We start from the raw sequence: 18,538 nt of genomic DNA on the forward strand, positions 1-18,538 counted from the left end.
ATAGAGTCCTAATTAAAATGCTGAATCAAAGACGAGAGAGTTATTTAAATCTAATGAATTCTAAATAATAATGAAGAGACAATTATGATAGATTTGTGCCCATCGAAATGTTCTTATATATATTAGCGAATTGAGAGATGAGAGATGTTGATTGATGTTGTAAGTTCTAATTCAAGATTCAACAGATATGATAAATTAGGTTTGGTTTATCGAACCCGTACTACTGTTGCTGCAGACAGTCAACAATTATTTACAATTCATTGAAAGTCGTTGCGGCTTGGGTCTAGGTTGAGCGCTTGTTGATGACATCACTCGCAAGGCACTTTTGTCGCCACAGAAATGATGTTGTGACTAGGGGTGACGGAGAAAATTGTTTGTCTTTAAGAAGAAAAATGCGTGCATTATTGTTTTGAGTCACTTTTCAGAATTTGATAAAAATTTCCAAATACATTTTTAAAAGTAGCTGTAAGTCGTCAGGGTAGTCAGGAAAGATGCTAAAAACTAGCAGCAGATTCGCTAGGTGGGCATCATTGATTTGTGGCATTTATTTGGACTGTATTTGGCTATGAGAAAGGGAGATCTGAATGTCTGAATCGTAAAACATAGTGATAATGGATTCTGATGGTTATTGATTCCTGGTTTGATTGTATAAGTAACACCAGTTAATTTGAGCAGGAAAGTTCATGTAGTCTAACATTAAAATCTGTTTCCATTATGTGGAACAATGTTCGGGTATTAATGTTGAAAAGCAACCTCTATAGTAAAAAACAATTGCATATGTTTTGGGAAATTAGCTAGGTTGAATTTGGTTATTTGAGCTTTTCCCCTGATACATAGACATCTGTAACAGGGGCAAGTTGTTATTTTTTGAGGAACATGCAGACTGTGTTTTGTTTATTTGAGATGTAAACATGAGTCTCTGAGTAATATTGTCATCTGAAGCATTATAGTAGGGAGTTTTTGTATAGTTTGTTTTTTGCTGATTAAGGTGGTTTGTTTATTTGGTTACTGTTTATAGTTTATTTTAGGAGTTGATTTAACTTAATTAAACATTTTATTCTGGTGTGTTTGAGTAGGTTTCCTTCTTCCGGGACGGATGGAAGTTATCTAAAATGTGTACGTTGAAGGAGCCATGGGAGAATACGTTTACATTTTTATTAAATATCTGGGATTAAATGACTGATTTCTTACACTGAGAAATGTACGACATTTGCGACAGAGGGAAAAAGTAATACATTAGATCATAATGTTTTCAGGTTAATTGTATCTAAGGGTAGCATGTTTAGTTAAGTATACATATACATTGACGTTGTTTAAATCTTATGATTAATGATTTGAGGTAAGAGGAATTATCATTAGGTTTGGTTTATAGTTCACTTTTGAGTTCTGAATCGATGTAGCATAGTGCATGCTAGTTACGTGTTTTGTGTTCTTCTGGGAGAATGGGAGTTTATTGTCTCTCTTTTAGATGTTTCCTGGGACTATAATCTTGGGGAGAGTGGGTGAGATTGAGGCCATAAACGACCAAATTGAAAAAGGCCTGGAAGTTTTGGTTTATTCATCAAGGTTTGCAAATATACACATATAAAACATTTGTTAGGACTATTTGTTTTAGTGCAAAGGTATTTAAAGAGGCACGCACACATATGGAACTTTATGAGTTTTTATTTTATGAATTTTAATTACATATGTGAATTTTTTTTATTTTAAGGATAAAGGGTTCTTTAATATGTCTAATGTGGTATGGAACATGACTATAAAAGGGTGGTATGACCTTTGACCTTATCATGGCTATCTCTTGGGGTTTGATCAGCTTTAGGGGAGAGCCATTTGTAAAATGAATTTGTGGTCATTTGGGTTACTAGTTTTAAGGTAAATTAATTATAATGGAGTTATAGTTTTGGGTTAGCATTATTGTTTGAACCACAGATTAAGAAAGTGGTTCAGGATTCTGTTTTACAACATTAGCTGTGAAGTTTTTGAATTGGCAATTATTGATTTGGTTTTACAACAGACAAAAATCCTATTTATCATTGAGAATAAATAGGGGGAGATAATATACATTGAGGTATGGATAGGAGATATATTAAGCCAATAGGGCAGGAAATTATATAGAAAAATGAGTTTCAGTTCTTAGGGGTGATAAATTACTGTATATAAGATATTCCACACTATGCAACATATATTAAATTATTGATGAAACTGATGTTAAGGTTAATTCATGTTATTGTCAGATAAGATATTGTGGATCCCTGAAGGAAAGAGCTTATTAGTGTTGGAAGGATTTGATATGGTTAGCATTTGTTTTGGCTTCGTTTGACTATTAGGAGTTAAAAAAAAATAGTATTACATTTAACAGGAATATATGACATCTGTGATGATTTAGGATTATTGTTAGGATCAAGATAGATTGATTAAGGAAATGTAAGGACTTTAGAGATTGCCATTCATAGACATGTTTTTTCTAAAATCAATGATTTTAGATAATGTCAAACTGTGAGACGCTTAGTGGTATTTGAGAGATAGGAGGGAAAAGGGTTACTGTTTAAATCGATAAATATATATATTTAAGAAAATATATAAGGAGCACAGATACTTCTTAAAATAGATAAGACACTTGACAGAGAATTGGTACAGGATTGACATGAATGGACACCCAAGGGCGAATTGGACATGTGGAGAATGAAAGGGGCGCTCCTACATGATGATGTCAGACATAACGATAATTTACAAATCTTACCTCAGTCATTGTTTAGAGTAGGCAAGGTTGTTACCTGGGCAGAGCCACCAGAGGCTCTGCCTTGTGCATATCTTGTGGGGTTTGCGTGGGTGTCCGAGCTGTGTCCCAGTAGTTCAAACAGACAGCTCGGTATATTCGGCATGTCAATACATCTCACAAATACCAATAGTGAGGAAGTCAATCTCTCCTCCACTTTGAGCCAGGAAGAGCTTGACATGCATGTCATTAATGTTAGCTCTCTGTGTACATCCAAGGGCCAGCCGTGCTGCCGTGTTCTGAGCCAATTTCAATTTTCCTAAGTCCCACTTTGTGGCAGCTGACCATACGGCTGAAAAGTAGTCCAGGTGCGACAAAACTAGTGCCTGTAGGACCTGCCTTGTTGATAGTACTGTTAAGAATGCAGAGCAGCACTTTATTATGGACAGACTTCTCCCCATCCTAGCTACTGTTGAATCAATATGTTTTGACCATGACAGTTTTACAATCCAGTTACTCCAAGCTGTTTAGTTTCCTCAACTTGCTCAATTACCACATTATTAATTCAGTCCCTCCAGGATTCTGCGATCGCATAATTCAATGCAAAATCAACCATCAGCGCATATTACGCGAGAGCTCAAAATTTTGACCAATTCCAGCACTTTTAGCACGTAAAAGGGTCCAATAAAAAGCGGGTTTGTAATTTTGACGAATTACTGCACTGTTGCCATGGAAAATGGCCCAATTTAACCACACAGTTTTTCCCCCCTGGCCTGTAAGCGTATTCACATGTGAAGATGATGGGTGATTGTTGATGGCTGACAGGCAGTACAATGAACAGAAATTTACCAACAAAAATAACAGCTAACGTCCGTGCAAATCAATTTCCAAATGTTTTTGGACACAAAAAGTCGACAATCAACAGTCCCTCTGAATCAGCAAAGCATATGAGAATGTCAGAACAGTTACCACAGCAGCGGCAGATCATAATGACTGAAGTGGTAGCAGGGAAGACTGTGGCAAGCACTGAAAGAATCAAGGTGAGTGGCGTTTTTATTCAAACTTTTACTCTGCTAACCTTGGCTTAAGTAGGGTGGTCTGCACTCTGCTCTCCCCATTCTGTCTATGGAGAGCGCTGCTCAAATCACAGAGTGCAATTTGTCAGCATTGCCATTTTAAACACTCTGTAAAACTTAATAAGGATCACGAAAGCACAATCTTTCTGGATTAAAAGAAAATTGAGTAATAATCAACCACAACTCTATTATTCCGTGTTCTGTTCTTTATCTCCCTTACAACCCTTTCAGAAAAACAAGACAATTTATTAGAAAGAAATATCGATCCTCAAATCGAAAGTGATTCATCAGCTTTGAATCTATTCGTTTTTTTAAGAGAGAGAGAGAGTGAGTGTGTGAGTGAGTGAGACTTTTTGTCTATCTTTAATGAAACTTTCCCTCTACCACACGATACAAAACAACACCGCACATCACAATAACCCCAAAAAACAAACATTTCTACAACCGTATGTCCAATACATCTTCCCAGCTATACAGACAGCTCCCCCCAACACTCCATATCTCCTGAAATATCTCCAAACTTTTTATCATTCTATAGAACTCAAATTCTACCCTAAGGCGCACAGAGACCATCCAATTAAATAATATTAAAAGGGTCTGTTATCCCCCCACCTTTGACCCTGTTCCTCCTTGTTAGCCAAATAGCCAACTTCGCCTGAGCAAACAGAAAATTCAACAAAATACATTTGGCCTTCTCCTTATTTGAATACCTGTACCCATTGTAAACATCCCAACAGTAAAAACTACTCCCAACCTCTCACACAGACATTCCAACATAGACATTAATTGCATTAACTTTTTATGGCTGCAGGGGCAGTATTGAGTAGCTTGGATGAAAAGGTGCCCATTGTAAACGGCCAGCTTCTCAGTCTCAGTTGCTAATATATGCATATTATTATTAGTATTGGATAGAAAAAAACTCTAAAGTTTCCAAAACTGTCAAAATATTGTCTGTGAGTATAACTGAATTGATATTGCAGGCGAAACCCTGAGGAAAATCAAAACAGGAAGTGGCTTCTATTTTGAAAACTCCATGTTCCATAGCCTCCCTTTGCTGGATTTTAAGGGATATGAACCAGATTCCGTTTCCTATTGCTTTGATTGCTTTTCTGATTTTTGTGACCAAGCTTCCTGATGCTAAGTGTACTTAATGTTTTGTAGTGCGATCGATAAACTTACACAAACGCTTGGTTTGCTTTCGCTGAAAAGCATAATTTCAAAATCTGACACAACAGGTGGATTAACAAAAGGCTAAGCTGTGTTTTCCTATATTGCACTTGTGATTTCATGAATATAATATTTGTAGTAATATTTATGGAATGTAGCACTATGCTATTCAGCGGTTGTTGATGACACTTATCCCGATATCGAGATTGCAGCCATAACAAGTTAACCTGGCGCACACAGAAAACACATGGATCACAGTTTCTTTCATAACACAGAAAGGACACCCCTGCCCAATTCCCAGTTCAACCTGTACCAACCAGCTATTAGTGGCCAGGGCTCCATGAAGAACCCTCCACTGGAGGTACCCTGACCTCTTTGGTACTGGGGGTTTGTAAAGACCCCTCCATCTAAAACCCACCATACTCTCCGCCCCACATACCCCCTGCCAATGATGTTCCTTCACTCCTGTTAGGCTCCTAATATTCCTTACCTTAACGCAGAAGTTGTAGAGGGCTTTACCTCCCACCCCTTCAAACTCCCACAGGTTCAGAGTGGTAAAATCTAACAAGTCCTCCAGACCCCCTTGCCAGTCTCCAGTCTCTGCCGTCACCTGCAGTGGAGGAAACATTGGTGGCCCCTCCCCCTTTGGCCGCTCAAACACCCCCCTTACCGGCTCAGACAGTGCCCCCTGGACCTCCTCCAGGAATCTCTCCAGCAGCCTAAGATACGTTAGTCCTGTTTGTTGTGCCAGGACTTCTGGGGTTTTCCACCCCTCCTCTCCCATTAGTCGCAGGTCACCCAGCCTTTGTAAACCCGCTGCCATCAGTTGCCTCTGCAGGGTGGCCGACTGAACCGATCTCAAAGGGATGGCTGGGTTGTGGTAGATAGGCTCCTCCCACACCCACAGCTCGGCTCCCCACCCCCTTCTCGTGTGGGCCTTAGCAGCTGCAGTGTAAAAATCTGAGAGACCTGCTGTACTCAGCCTCTCCAGCTTCATGAGGAACAGGTGCCGGTCCAACCCTAATCCGCCAGCTCTCCTCAGCAGTGCGCATGCTGGTTTCCTCCAACCAACATCAGTATAGTACAGAAGTCTATACTTTAGTCAGTAAGCAGCCACCCTGCTCTCCAGTTCCACCAGGCCCTGTCCTCCTTCGTGGATGGTCATGTACAACACTGTTGCCCTCAGCCAGTGATGGCTCGACCAGAAAAAGTCCACCAACTTGCGTTGCAGGTCTGCGAGCAGACAGACAGTTTATGCCACAGGGAAGATGCCACCAGGTTGTTGATTATCAGCACCCTCCCTCTATATGACACTTGGGACAGGAGCAACCTCCACCTGGCCAGTCTTGACACCACTGCCTGTGACAGACCCTCCCAGTACTTCGTGACCCACCTCTCCGAGCTCAGGTACACCCCCAACACTTTAAGCCCTTCATAACCCCACTGCAAACCCCTTGGAAGCAGAAGCTCATCAAAGGTAAACAATTTAATTTGATTGCTTTTCTGATTTCCGTGACCAAGTTACCTGCTGCTAGCTGGACAAAATGCTCTGCTAGGCTATCAATAAACTTACACAAATGCTTGTCTAGCTTTGGCTGTAAAGCATATTTTGAAAATCTGAGATGACAGGGTGATTAACAAAAGGCTAAGCTGTGTCTCAATATATTTCACTTGTGATTTTCATGAATAGGAATATTTTCTAGGAATATTTATGTCCGTTGCGTTATGCTAATTAGTGTCAGTCGATGATTACGCTCCCTCATGCGGGATGGGTAACTAGAGGATAACACTCCACAGTTCGCTCCCTCATGCGGGATGGGTAACTAGAGGATAACACTCCACAGTTCGCTCCCTCATGCGGGATGGGTAACTAGAGGATAACACTCCACATTTCGCTCCCGCATCTCTCCCACCACAGAGGTCACCCGCCCATTAGACAGCCGTAGACAATGCATACCCATGGCTTCACCTCTCTGTCTTTCCAAACCAAAGAAGAATGAGCTGGAAGCATCCATCTCATTGAGCATGGAGAACCTAGCTCTTACAAGTGCTCCCTTTGCTTTAACCTGGAAAAAACTACCCAGGTCCCTACATAGTTCAGATAAAATTAGTCTGGAGGCCTTCATTGCCTTCCCCCACCATCTCTACATCCATCTCACTAATACAATGATCTAGTTCCCCCAATAGTCTCCTACCCTCTGAGAATGAGAGAGCTGTGTACTGTTGACAGAAAACCCGAATTTGGACTTTTCCCACATCCCACCATTGACTCAGACTCATACTCCTCTCTTCGCTGCCCCCACCGTTCCCAAAATGTCTGGAAACCTTAACATAAAGTGGCATCTTGTAAGAGCTTTACATTAAACTTCCAATAGGATGCATGCCGGGGCCCTGGTGAAATAGACAGTCAAGCCATGGTTATGTGGTGATCTGAAAACCCAACCAGTAGAATGGTAGCGCCCAACAGCCTATTGCTCAGATTCCTGGACATGTAAAACCTTCATCCATGTATACTGTCTTGTGTTGGGATGTTTAGTTCTCCAAACATCCACTAGATCAAACTGATGAATGATGTCCCTTAACACTCCAACGGACACTGAATTTCTCTTCCCCATTTCTGTCTTTCATAAAAATCCATTGTACAGTTCCAGTCCCCGTCAATCACCAGGTGCTACCTGTGAGATTTCCTGTCTAAGACACCCAAATAGAACCCTCCTCTCTCTCCCTGTGTTAGAGGCGTACACATTTATAAATGTGTAAATGTGTATTGTGGATTTCTACTTTTACAACAAGCAGCCTACCCCTACATACCTCCTTTGAGGAGCACATTTTTACAGACAGAACTGATACAAACAGGACTGCCACCCCTGCACTAAAATGTGTCCCATGGCTAGACACATTTGCCCCTTTCCACCAGAGCCCCCAATCGACTTATTCAACACATCACTATGCGTCTTCTGCAGAAACAACACCAGTACTTTTTTGGTTTTACATATTCACCCAACACACTCTTTCCCGCATCCCTGGCACCATTTATATTAAGTGAGCCTACCCGAAGCGTCTCCATAAGAGGTGGGAGAAAAGCCAGCAAAGAAAGAGACCAATAGCAAAGCTCAAAAAGCCCCAGTGTCAGAAAGAAACTATACATCTAAACAGTGTCTGAAGGTAGACCCTTACGCACTGTTGTGACCCATTTCCTCAACCTAAACCATTTCCTGGGTGCGAGGACACCATGCCCCTCGTTTTTTATAGCATTTGTACTGATTTTACAAACTTTCCCAGATAAGATAAAAAGCCTAAAGATTCAATTGTACCCCTTGGTCTCATTCAAGAACCTTGTCAGTTCTCTCAACATGTACTTTGACCCCTCTGCTTGACTGGCTGTCAGCTCCGGACCCATTGAAGAGGAGTTTGAAAAAAATAACTCCGTATCCTCTTCCTCAGACTCACTTTCCTCCTCATCTCCATCTCCCATCCTGACCACCTGCCCTTCCTCTCTGGTCAGGGCCTTCACGCCAGCACCAGGCAAAGGTTCCATGGTGCCTTTGACCACACCCTTTTTCCTTTTCTGCTTGACAACCTCCTCCCCCCTAGTCTCTTACACTTCCCCACTATACTCTCCTCATCAACTAGCATAACCTGACTAGACCCAGCCTAATCTACACCACCCTCCATAGCATGACTACACCCAGCCTCAGCTACCCCACCATCTCTAGCCTGACTAGGCCCAGCCTCATTTACACCACCATCTCTTGCATGACTAGGCCCAGCCTCATTAACACCACCATCCCTGGCATGACTAGGCCCAGCCTCTGCTGTCTGCATCTCATTACCCCCTGCATATTGATTTCCCCCACAAGGTGCCCTCACCTTGTCTACGTCCTTTATGATGGCACGCAAAGCTCTTATGCCCAAATTCCTCACTCTCAAAACATCGTAGACTATCTGTGCTGGCAAACCCTGCGTAGAGCCCCTTCCTATGCATCACTTTAATGAGCTGTTGCTCATTGTTATTCAGAAGCATAAACACTTGCCTTTTTGCACTTTTTATATTATGTATTCTGCTTCAAATCAACCTAAAATTGAGCACATTTGACTTTTATTGCTTTATGTAAAAAAAAAAACATTTCAAAATGTATTGCAGAATTTCAGAAAAGCTGCCGCAAAATCAAGCATTTTTGGCCGCAAAAATCCCAAAATGTAGAAATCCCAAAATGTTCATAAATCCTGGAAGGACTGTTCATTACAATATTTAGTTGAGATATATGGTTTTGTGAATGATTTGTCCCAAATACAATGCTTTAACTTTATGAAATAGTTCGGACAAACTTATTCCTTGCCACCCATTCTGTAAGCCAGTCTCATGTCATTAGTAAAGACTGAGAAAAGTAAGGGGCCTAGACAGCTACCCTGGGGAATTCCTGAATCTACCTGGATTTTGTTGGAGATGCTTCCATTAAATAACACCCTCTATGTTCTGTTAGACAGGTAACTCTTTATCCACAATATCGCATTTGGTTTTTCAGTAGTAGACTATGATCGATAATGTCAAAAGCCACACTGAACAAAACAGCAATCTTTTTATCATCCATTTCTCTCAGCCGTCATTTGTGTAAGTGCTGTGCTTGTTGAATGTCCTTCGTGCTTAAAGTCTGTTACTGTAAAATGGCATTTTATCTGGTCAAACACCATTTTTTCCAAAAGTTTACGAAGGGTTGGTAACAGGCTGACTGGTTAGCTATTTGAGCCAGTAAATGTGGCTTTACTATCCTTAGGTAGGGGAATGACTTTTTCTTTCCTCCAGGCCTGAGGGCACACACTTTCTAGTAGGCTTAAATTGAAGATATGGGAAATAGGAGTGGCAATATCATCTGCTATTATTGTCAGTAATTTTCCATCCAGGATGTTAGACCCAGGTGGCTTGTCAGTGTTGATAGACAACAATATACACTAAAATACACTAGATTAGGCCCAGTCTTTGGAACTTTATAACTCTATTGATTTCACACACACTACCAACCATTTCACACATGTTATCCAGATAACACCAACAGGCTCCTGAAGAGCTTCTATTCCCATGCCATAAGACAGCTAAGTAGCTAACGAAGTAGCTAACAAAATGGCTACACAGACTATCTGAGTCTACCTTTGTATTTTATTCTTATTTTTGCACTGTCTCTATGCACACTCACATACACTTCGCACACAGATACTTCAACACTCACTACATAATTTGCTCATACGCACATATATTTGTACTGACTCTACACACACCCACTCACATACAATCATCATATACACTGCTACTACTCTACATATATCCTGATGCCAAGTCACCTTACCCCTATACATATCTACCTCTATCACTCCAGTATCCCTGCACATTGTAAATATGGTTCTGGAACTGACCGTGTATATAATATGCTTACTTACATAAGTGTTATTATTATTATTATTATTATTATTTTTATATTGTGTGTTTTTGTTCTACCTTGTTATTTGTAGTAGTATATTGTTATTGATTACTGCAACGTTGGGTTTAGAGATTGCAAGAAAGGCATTTAACTGTACTTGTGCATGTGACATTAAAAACTTGAAACCTGAAACTTGAAACATGGGTGTCTTTGTCACCTGTCTCCTTTGCTGTAGTCCAGGGTACAGCATGTCCTGAGGGGTTCGTAGTCATACTCTCCCCAGCCGATGAGGGGCATGGCTGACCAGAAGGCGGTGAACAGCCAGATGAAAATAGCCAGAGTGATGGCACTGCTCCACTGTAGCTTTGTCCCTGATGAAAAGCACAACCATAGAAATACAATAATTATGATAGAATCTATTACAATAATCTATAGAAGCCATGGAAGTGGAACGATTAGAATAGATTCTATTTCCAATTGAAATGGAGAGGGAGAGTAAAAGTGTGTGCTATGCTATTAGAAACACACACAGTTACTCTCCATCATTCCAATGGAAAAATGAAATATCCCATCAGGCTTATGATTTTCCAGGACTAGACATATGTACAGTGCATTCGGAAAGTATTCATACTTTACAGCCTTACTCTAAAACGGATTAAAAATACACTACCTTTAAAAAGTTTGGGGTCACTTAGAAATGTCCTTGTTTTTGAAAGAAAAGCAATTTTTTTGTCCATTAAAATAACATCAAATTAATTAGATTGTAAATGACTATTGTAGCTGTAAACGGCAGATTTTTTAAATGGAATATCTACATAGGTGTACAGAGGCCCTGTCACGAGATCTGCCGAAATCGGTGCCTCTCCTTGTTCGGGCGGTGTTCGGCGGTCGACGTCACAGTTCTTCTAGCCATCATTGATCCATTTTTCATTTTCCATTTGTTTTGTCTTGTCTTCCTACACACCTGGTTTCAATCCAATTCATTACCTGTTGTGTATTTAACCCTCTGTTTCCCCTCATGTCTTTGTCAGAGATTGTTTTTATGTCAGTGTTGTATATGTATTTGTATATGTGCGCGATGGGTCCTCGTACCCATTTTTGTTATTTATGTACATTTAGTGGTTGGAGTATGTTTAGTGGACTGCTATTAACCTCTCTAGGGTATGTGGAATGCTAGTGTCCCATCTGGCCAACATCCAGTGAGGTTGCAGGGTGCCAAATTCAATTACAGAAATGCTCAAAATAAAAATTCAGAGAACAAAACTTAACTTCTTGTTAAACCAACCACAGTGTCATATTTATAAAATGGTTTTCGGCGAAAGCATACCTAGCCCAGAACATAGCCCAGTTGACAAATTATTACAAACAGTAACCAGCCAAGCAGAAGCGTTACAAAACTCAGAAACAGAGATAAAATGAATCCCTTACCTTTTTGATGATCTTCATATGGTGGCAATCAGATGAAATTCATTTACTCAATAAATGTTCCTTTTGTTCGAAGAAGTCTCTTTATATCCAAAAACCTCCGTTTTGTTAGCGCGTTTTCTTCCGTAATCCACAGGCTCAAACTCAGTCAAAACAATCAGACAAAAAATCCAAATTGTATCCATAAAGTTCATAGAAACATGTCAAACGATGTTTATATTCAATCCTCAGGTTGTTTTTTAGCCTAAATGATCTATCATATTTCAACTGGACAATAACATTGTCAATATAAAAGGTAAACCAGAAATGCACATGCACCTGAAAAAACTCTGCGTCACGTTAGGTTCCACTCGTTTAGACTGGTCTTACTCCCTCATTTATAAGAATACAAGCCTGAAACGATTTATAAAGACTGTTGACATCTAGTGGAAGGCATGGGAACTGCAAATGGAGTCCTAAGTCAATGGATACTGTAATGGCATAATTTTTTTTTTTTACTTCCTGAAAAAAAAACCTTCCTTTGACTCTCCTGCGCCTGACTTCCCTGCCACCTATACACACGACTCTGACAGGCCCATTATCAGCAACCCTCTCTCCTGCGTTCCAATGGCACGTTGTGTTAGCTAATCCAAGTGAATAATTTTAAAAGGTTAATTGATCATTAGAAATCCCATTTGAAATTGTTAGCACAGCTGAAAACTGTCTCAAACCAGAATAGAAAGAGGAGTGGGAGGCCCCACGCAGAGTTGCAAAGAAAAAGCATCTCAGACAGGCCAATAAAAAGAAAAGATTACGATGGGCAAAAGAACACAGACACTGGACAGAGGAACTCTGACTAGAAGGCCAGCATCCCGGAGTTGCCTCTTCAATGTTGACTTTGAGACTGGTGTTTTACAGGTACTATTTAATGACGCTGCCAGTTGAGGACTTGTGAGGCATCTGTTTCTCAAACTAGACACTTTAATGTACTTCCCACTCCTTTTTCTATTCTGGTTAGAGACCGTTTGCGTTGTTCTGTGAAGGGAGTAGTACACAGCGTTGTACGAGATCTTCAGTTTCTTGGCAATTCCTCGCATGGAATAGCCTTCATTTCTAAGAACAAGACTAGACTGACGAATTTCAGAAGAACGTTCTTTGTTTCTGGCCATTTTGAACCTGTAATCAAACCCACAAATGCTGACTCTCCAGATACTCAACTAGTCTAAAGAAGGCCAGTTTATTGCTTCTTTAATCAGAACACAGTTTTCAGCTGTGCAAAAATATTTGAATATTCTGAGCACTTGTTGGCTGTTTTTGCTTCACTCTGCGGTCCGCCTCATCCCAAACTAAAATAGCCCTTACACAGCCTGGAGGTGTGTTAGGTCATTGTCCTGTTGAAAATCAAATGATAGTCCCACTAAGCCCAAACCAGATGGGATGGCGTATTGCTGCAGAGTGCTGTGGTTCCCATGCTGGTTAAGGGTGAATTCTAAATAAATCACTGACAGTGTCACCAGCAAAGCACCCCCACACCATAATACCTCCTCCTCCATGCTTTACGGTGGGAAATACATCCGTTCACCCACACCACGTCTCACAAAGACAGGGCGGTTGGAAACAAAAATGTGGACTCCAGACCAAAGGACAAATTTCCACCGGTCTAATGTCCATTGCTCATGTTTCTTGGCCCAAGCAAGTCTCTTCTTCCTATTGGTGTCCTTTGGTTGTGGTTTCTTTGCAGCAATTCAATCATGAACGCCTGATTCACACAGTGAACAATTGATGTTGAGACATGTCTGTTACTTGAACTCTGTAAATCATTTATTTGGGCTGCAATTTCTGAGACTGGTAACTCTAATGAACTTAACACATTTTTTTCTTCTTCTTTTTTTCACAATTCCTGACATTTAATCCAAGTAAAAATCCCTGTCTTAGGTCAGTTAGGATCACCACTTTATTTTAAGAATGTGAAATGTCAGAATAATAGTAGAGGGATTTATTTCAGCTTTTATGTCTTTCATCACATTGCAAGCGGGTCAGAAATTTACATACACTCTATTAGTATTTGGTAGCATTGCCTTTAAATTGTTTAACTTTGGTCAAACATTTTGGTTAGCCTTCCACAAGCTTCCCACAATAAGTTGGGTGAATTTTGGCCCATTCCTCCTGACAGTGCTGGTGTAACTGAGTCAGCTGTGTATGCCTCCTTGCTCGCACATGCTTTTCCAGTTCTGCCCACATATTTTCTATGGGATTGAGGTCAGGGCTTTTTGAAAGCCACTCCACTACCTTGACTTTGTTGTCCTTATTAAGCCATTTTGGAAGTATGGTTGGGGTATTTGTACATTTGGAAGACGCATTTGCGACCAAGCTTTAACTTCCTGACTGATATCTTGAGATGTTGCTTCAATATATCAACAGAATTTTTCCTCACTCATGATGCCATCTATTTTGTGAAGTGTACCAGTCCCGCCTGCAGCAAAGCAACCCCAAAACATGATGCTGTACCGCTGTGCTTCACGGTTGGGATCGTGTTCTTCGGTTGCAAGCCTCCCCCTCAAGCCTCCCCCTTTTTCCTCCAAACATAACAATGGTCAAAATGGCCAAACAGTTCTATTTTTGCTTCATCAGACCAGAGAACATTTCTCCAAAAAGTACGATCTTTGTCCCCATGTGCAGTTACAAACCAGTCTGGCTTTTTTATGGCGGTTTTGGAGCAGTGGCTTCTTCCTTGTTGAGCGGCCTTTCAGGTTGTGTCGATACAGGACTTGTTTTACTGTGGATATAGATACATTTGTACCTGTTTCCTCCAGCATCTTCACAAGGTCCTGCTGTTGTTCTGGGATTGATTTGCACATTTCGCACCAAAGTACCTTCATCTCTTGGAGACAGAATGCGTCTCCTTCCTGAGCGGTATGACGGCTGCGTTGTCCCATGGTGTTTATACTTGCATACTATTATTTGTACAGAGAAACGTGGTACCTTCAGGCATTTTGAAATTTCTCCCAAGAATGAACCAGACTTGGGGAGGTCTACAATTTTTTTATGAGGTCTTGGCTGATGTCTTTTGTTTTCCCATGATGTCAAGAAAAGAGGCACTGAGTTTAAAGTTAGACCTTGAAAAAAAGCCAAAGCTTCTAAAGCCATGACATCATTTTCTGGAATTTTCCAAGCTGTTTAAAGGCACAGTCAATTTAGTGTGTGTAAACTTCTGACCCACTGGAATTGTGATACAGTGAATTATAAGTGAAATAATCTGTCTGTAAACAATTGTTGTACAAATTATGCACAAAGTAGATGTCCTTACCAACTTGTCAAAACTATTGTTTGTTGACAAGAAGTTTGTGGAGTGGTTGAAAAACAAGTTTTAATGACTCCAACCTAAGTTTATGTAAACTTCCGACTTCAACTGTATATATCAAAAACGTTCCACAGGGATGCTGGCCCATGTTGACTCCAATGCTTCCTACAGTTGTGTCAAGTTGGCTGATGTCCTTTGGGTGGTGGATCATTCTTGATACACACAGGAATCTGTTGAGCGTGAAAAACCCAGCAGCATTGCAGTTCTTGATACAAACTGGTGCACATGGCACCTATTACCATACCCCGTTTGAATCCACTTAAATATTTTGTCTTGCCCATTCACCCTCTGAATGGCACACACGCACAATCCATGTTTCAATATTCTTAAGGCTTAAAAATCATTCTTTATCCCGTCTCCTTCCCTTCAACTACACTAATTGAAGTGGATTTAACAAGTGACATTAATAAGGGATCATAGCTTTCACCTGGATTCACCTTGTCAGTCTATGTCATGGAAAGAGCAGATGTCCTTAATGTTTTGTACACTCAATGTATAGTTTGACAAGGTCATAACACAATAGAAAGTGTGTCAGTGTGGGTATAGTCTGCAGATTATGTCTTTGTGAGAGGTCATTAAAACCGTATAGATGAGTGACCTCATAACAGACCAATAGACTCTTAGGCCAGATGGCCTTTTAGGATGCTGTGAGGCCCCAAGAACAGCTGCACACAAAGATTAGTCCTGTTTAGTATGTGCTTGTTTGTGCATTTTTTGTTGGGGATAGATGTGTGTGTGTGTCTTTTGTGTGTGTGTGTGTGTGTGTGTGTCTATGGAGATGTATGAGACTCACGCCACTTACTTGTGCAGTACTGGTGGTATCTGTCCCATGCAATGGCAGCAATGAAGTGGATGCTGGCGAGAGCTGTCACGAAACCCTGGAAGCCATGAGTCTGGCAGCCATCAGAGCCATAGGGCCAGTACCTGGAGAAGGGCATACAGTAGTAAAGAGGGGGAAAGACAATACCTTAGACCTTAACATTATGGTATTATTTTTATTGTGTTCAACAATGAATTGATAGACTGGTAGAGCACAATGTAACAGAAAACTGTAATTTATTGGTCATTTTTAGTATTATCAACAGTAAAAATAAACTTTAAAACATTTTACTGCAGCATACTGTAAATGATGGTGCATTGTGGGAAAATTGGCATATTTCAAATGGTACTGTAGTTCCACCCCACAGAATGCAGTACCGTACCGTATTGTTTCGTTTGAGCCCTAAAAACCTTTATGACCATTAGGAGATGCATGGTATGTTTCTGGTCCATTAACATATTTTGAGGTGTTACCTTGTAAGAAGCTATATTTGTTGCACCCATGAGTGAGAATGCTGTATTTAACTCATATGTAGTTATAGTGTTCTGTCAATTTAAAATGTGTAGTCAACAGATTGAAATGGCAGCGAGTCTCAAAGCTTAAAGTGTTGAGAATTATGTCATGTCCTTTTGGTCTGTTCTACCCTGTAGTCTCTGTCGGTTTGGAAGTCTTTGAGAAAGCCTGTAGAAGTGCAAGTGATTTTAAAGGCAAAATATGAAATAATATACTGTAATATACTAGCAGCAACCTGCTTGCACTAATCACTTGTTATTACAGTGAAATACAAACTCTTCCCCTTAATGAATTTCCTTCATTTGTCCATTAATTAATTAATTCATTCATTCCGATTACGGTAGCAGTTACATATTTATAGTATAATATAGGCAAGTGTACAGTCAATTTGTGGTAGGGTACTGTGTGTCATTGCAAAGTACTTGCTTTGATACTGTATTTATATTACAGTAGGTGTACGGCAATATGAAATACAGAATTTTACTCACCACCGAGATGCCTGTAAGATACTGTCAAATTAATGGCAAACACTTTACAGTGCATAAAACTAGACTGCAGGGAAGGCCAGTGTCTGTTTATGCTATTTTGCATTGGCCATGGTCATCTATTAATACACATTTGAAGTGAATCTGGTGCCTGTTTTAATCCTAAACCACCTAGACGCCAACCCAGAGCATCATCGTTCATCCCCCCCGATTAAAGAGTTCTAAATCCTCCGCCTTTATGCATCACAGCACAGTCCCCGGAAGGTCTGTTATGACTCTACCTCGTTGGTGTACTACTCTAAAACTATGCAGAGACATTGATTAGCCAATTGATTGGAATATGTCAGAGAGAGAGAGACATATTCTCCTTTGAGTTGATCCGCTATGGTATTGAGAACCCCCAGTATATAATATTCCATATTCAATTCATGGTATTTTGCAGTGGCAAAACGTTGCAACAATGAGTCAGTGTGAGTAAAAACTGAATAAGGCGATGGAGAGGATTAGTATGCTATGTCACTCACCTCAGAAAACTGGAGAAAGCAGCAATGGTTGCATTCGTAGAGATGCCCATATCGGCCAATGCCAAACTCAAGACTAGGAAATTGCTGGGGGTTCTCAGTTCTCTTATTTTGAGGAAAGCAGCGACTGTCACAGCATTCAGGAAGAATCCCAGAAGACCTTTAAGGGACACAACACAGAATAGGTTATAAACACAGTGGCAGTGTGCATAGCACACTGAAAACGTTTTCTTTTGAAAGGCTGTTTAAACAATAATAATGTGTTATTCCAGACTATTGAATGTAAAATTATATCATGCAATTTTCTGGACAAAATCAGCATTTCATTCATATTACATCAGGTCACATAACTGCGCTGCTACCACTCCTTGTTAAAGAGTGCGTAAACAGGCCACCAACCCTGAACACGGAGCATCAGGTCTAACATTGCATATAGAAGCATAGTTACCGCATTTATGGATGAATTCCATCACTCACCCTCCACTAGCAGACAAGATCCCAAAGAGAATACATCAAAGTCTGAGAAACCATCCGGTAAAGGGTAGGAAGACACCATCTTCAGTGCGAATTTTCACACCAGCAAATCACAGATCTACTTACTCTTCACTGTCCGCTTGCTTTACAATGTGCCTCTAACCTAACTGATCCCACTTTTAAAGGGGCATTTCACGTGAAAAAGCATGCATGCAATTATGTAAAGCTCTCTCACTCTCTTGTCCCAATCCGCACAAGAATGTATTAATGAACATAACAACACAACCCACTGTCCCCTAATACGTATTTACACACTGCTACTCTAAAGCTCTCTATTAGTTATACAACGAGCCTTTCTGTCTGTGTGAGACCACCGTCTGGAGAAGGATGACCTTAATGTCAAATGCACATGTTTGATGTAGTCTATACAACTCTGTTGAAAGGATGTTCTGTTACTAGTTACCTGTCCAAAATAACGTAACTTTTGGATTAGCCAAACATAATCGGATTACTTTCAGTTACTATTGGATTACTTTCCCCTAAAGAGGCATTGGAAGAAGACAAAAAGGATCCGTCAAACACATTTG

The 18,538-nt window shown here is 40.5% G+C and overlaps 1 protein-coding gene across 1 annotated transcript in view; it reads right to left on the bottom strand.

The window, feature by feature from the left end:
* The window catches only part of LOC109865242 (RPE-retinal G protein-coupled receptor-like), a 38,381-nt gene extending 19,843 nt beyond the window's left edge, over nucleotides 1-18,538 (bottom strand). Inside the window, exons 1-4 of the mRNA XM_020453352.2 lie at nucleotides 17,955-18,538; nucleotides 17,481-17,637; nucleotides 15,941-16,062; nucleotides 10,591-10,744 (exon numbers count right to left, since the gene is read on the bottom strand). Of these exons, the coding sequence (XP_020308941.1) occupies nucleotides 10,591-10,744; nucleotides 15,941-16,062; nucleotides 17,481-17,637; nucleotides 17,955-18,033 (512 nt within the window). The 5' untranslated portion in view covers nucleotides 18,034-18,538. The remainder of the gene's footprint in view (nucleotides 1-10,590; nucleotides 10,745-15,940; nucleotides 16,063-17,480; nucleotides 17,638-17,954) is intronic.

Source organism: Oncorhynchus kisutch, linkage group LG20, assembly GCF_002021735.2.
Source record: "Oncorhynchus kisutch isolate 150728-3 linkage group LG20, Okis_V2, whole genome shotgun sequence".
Taxonomy (NCBI): Eukaryota; Metazoa; Chordata; class Actinopteri; order Salmoniformes; family Salmonidae; genus Oncorhynchus; species Oncorhynchus kisutch.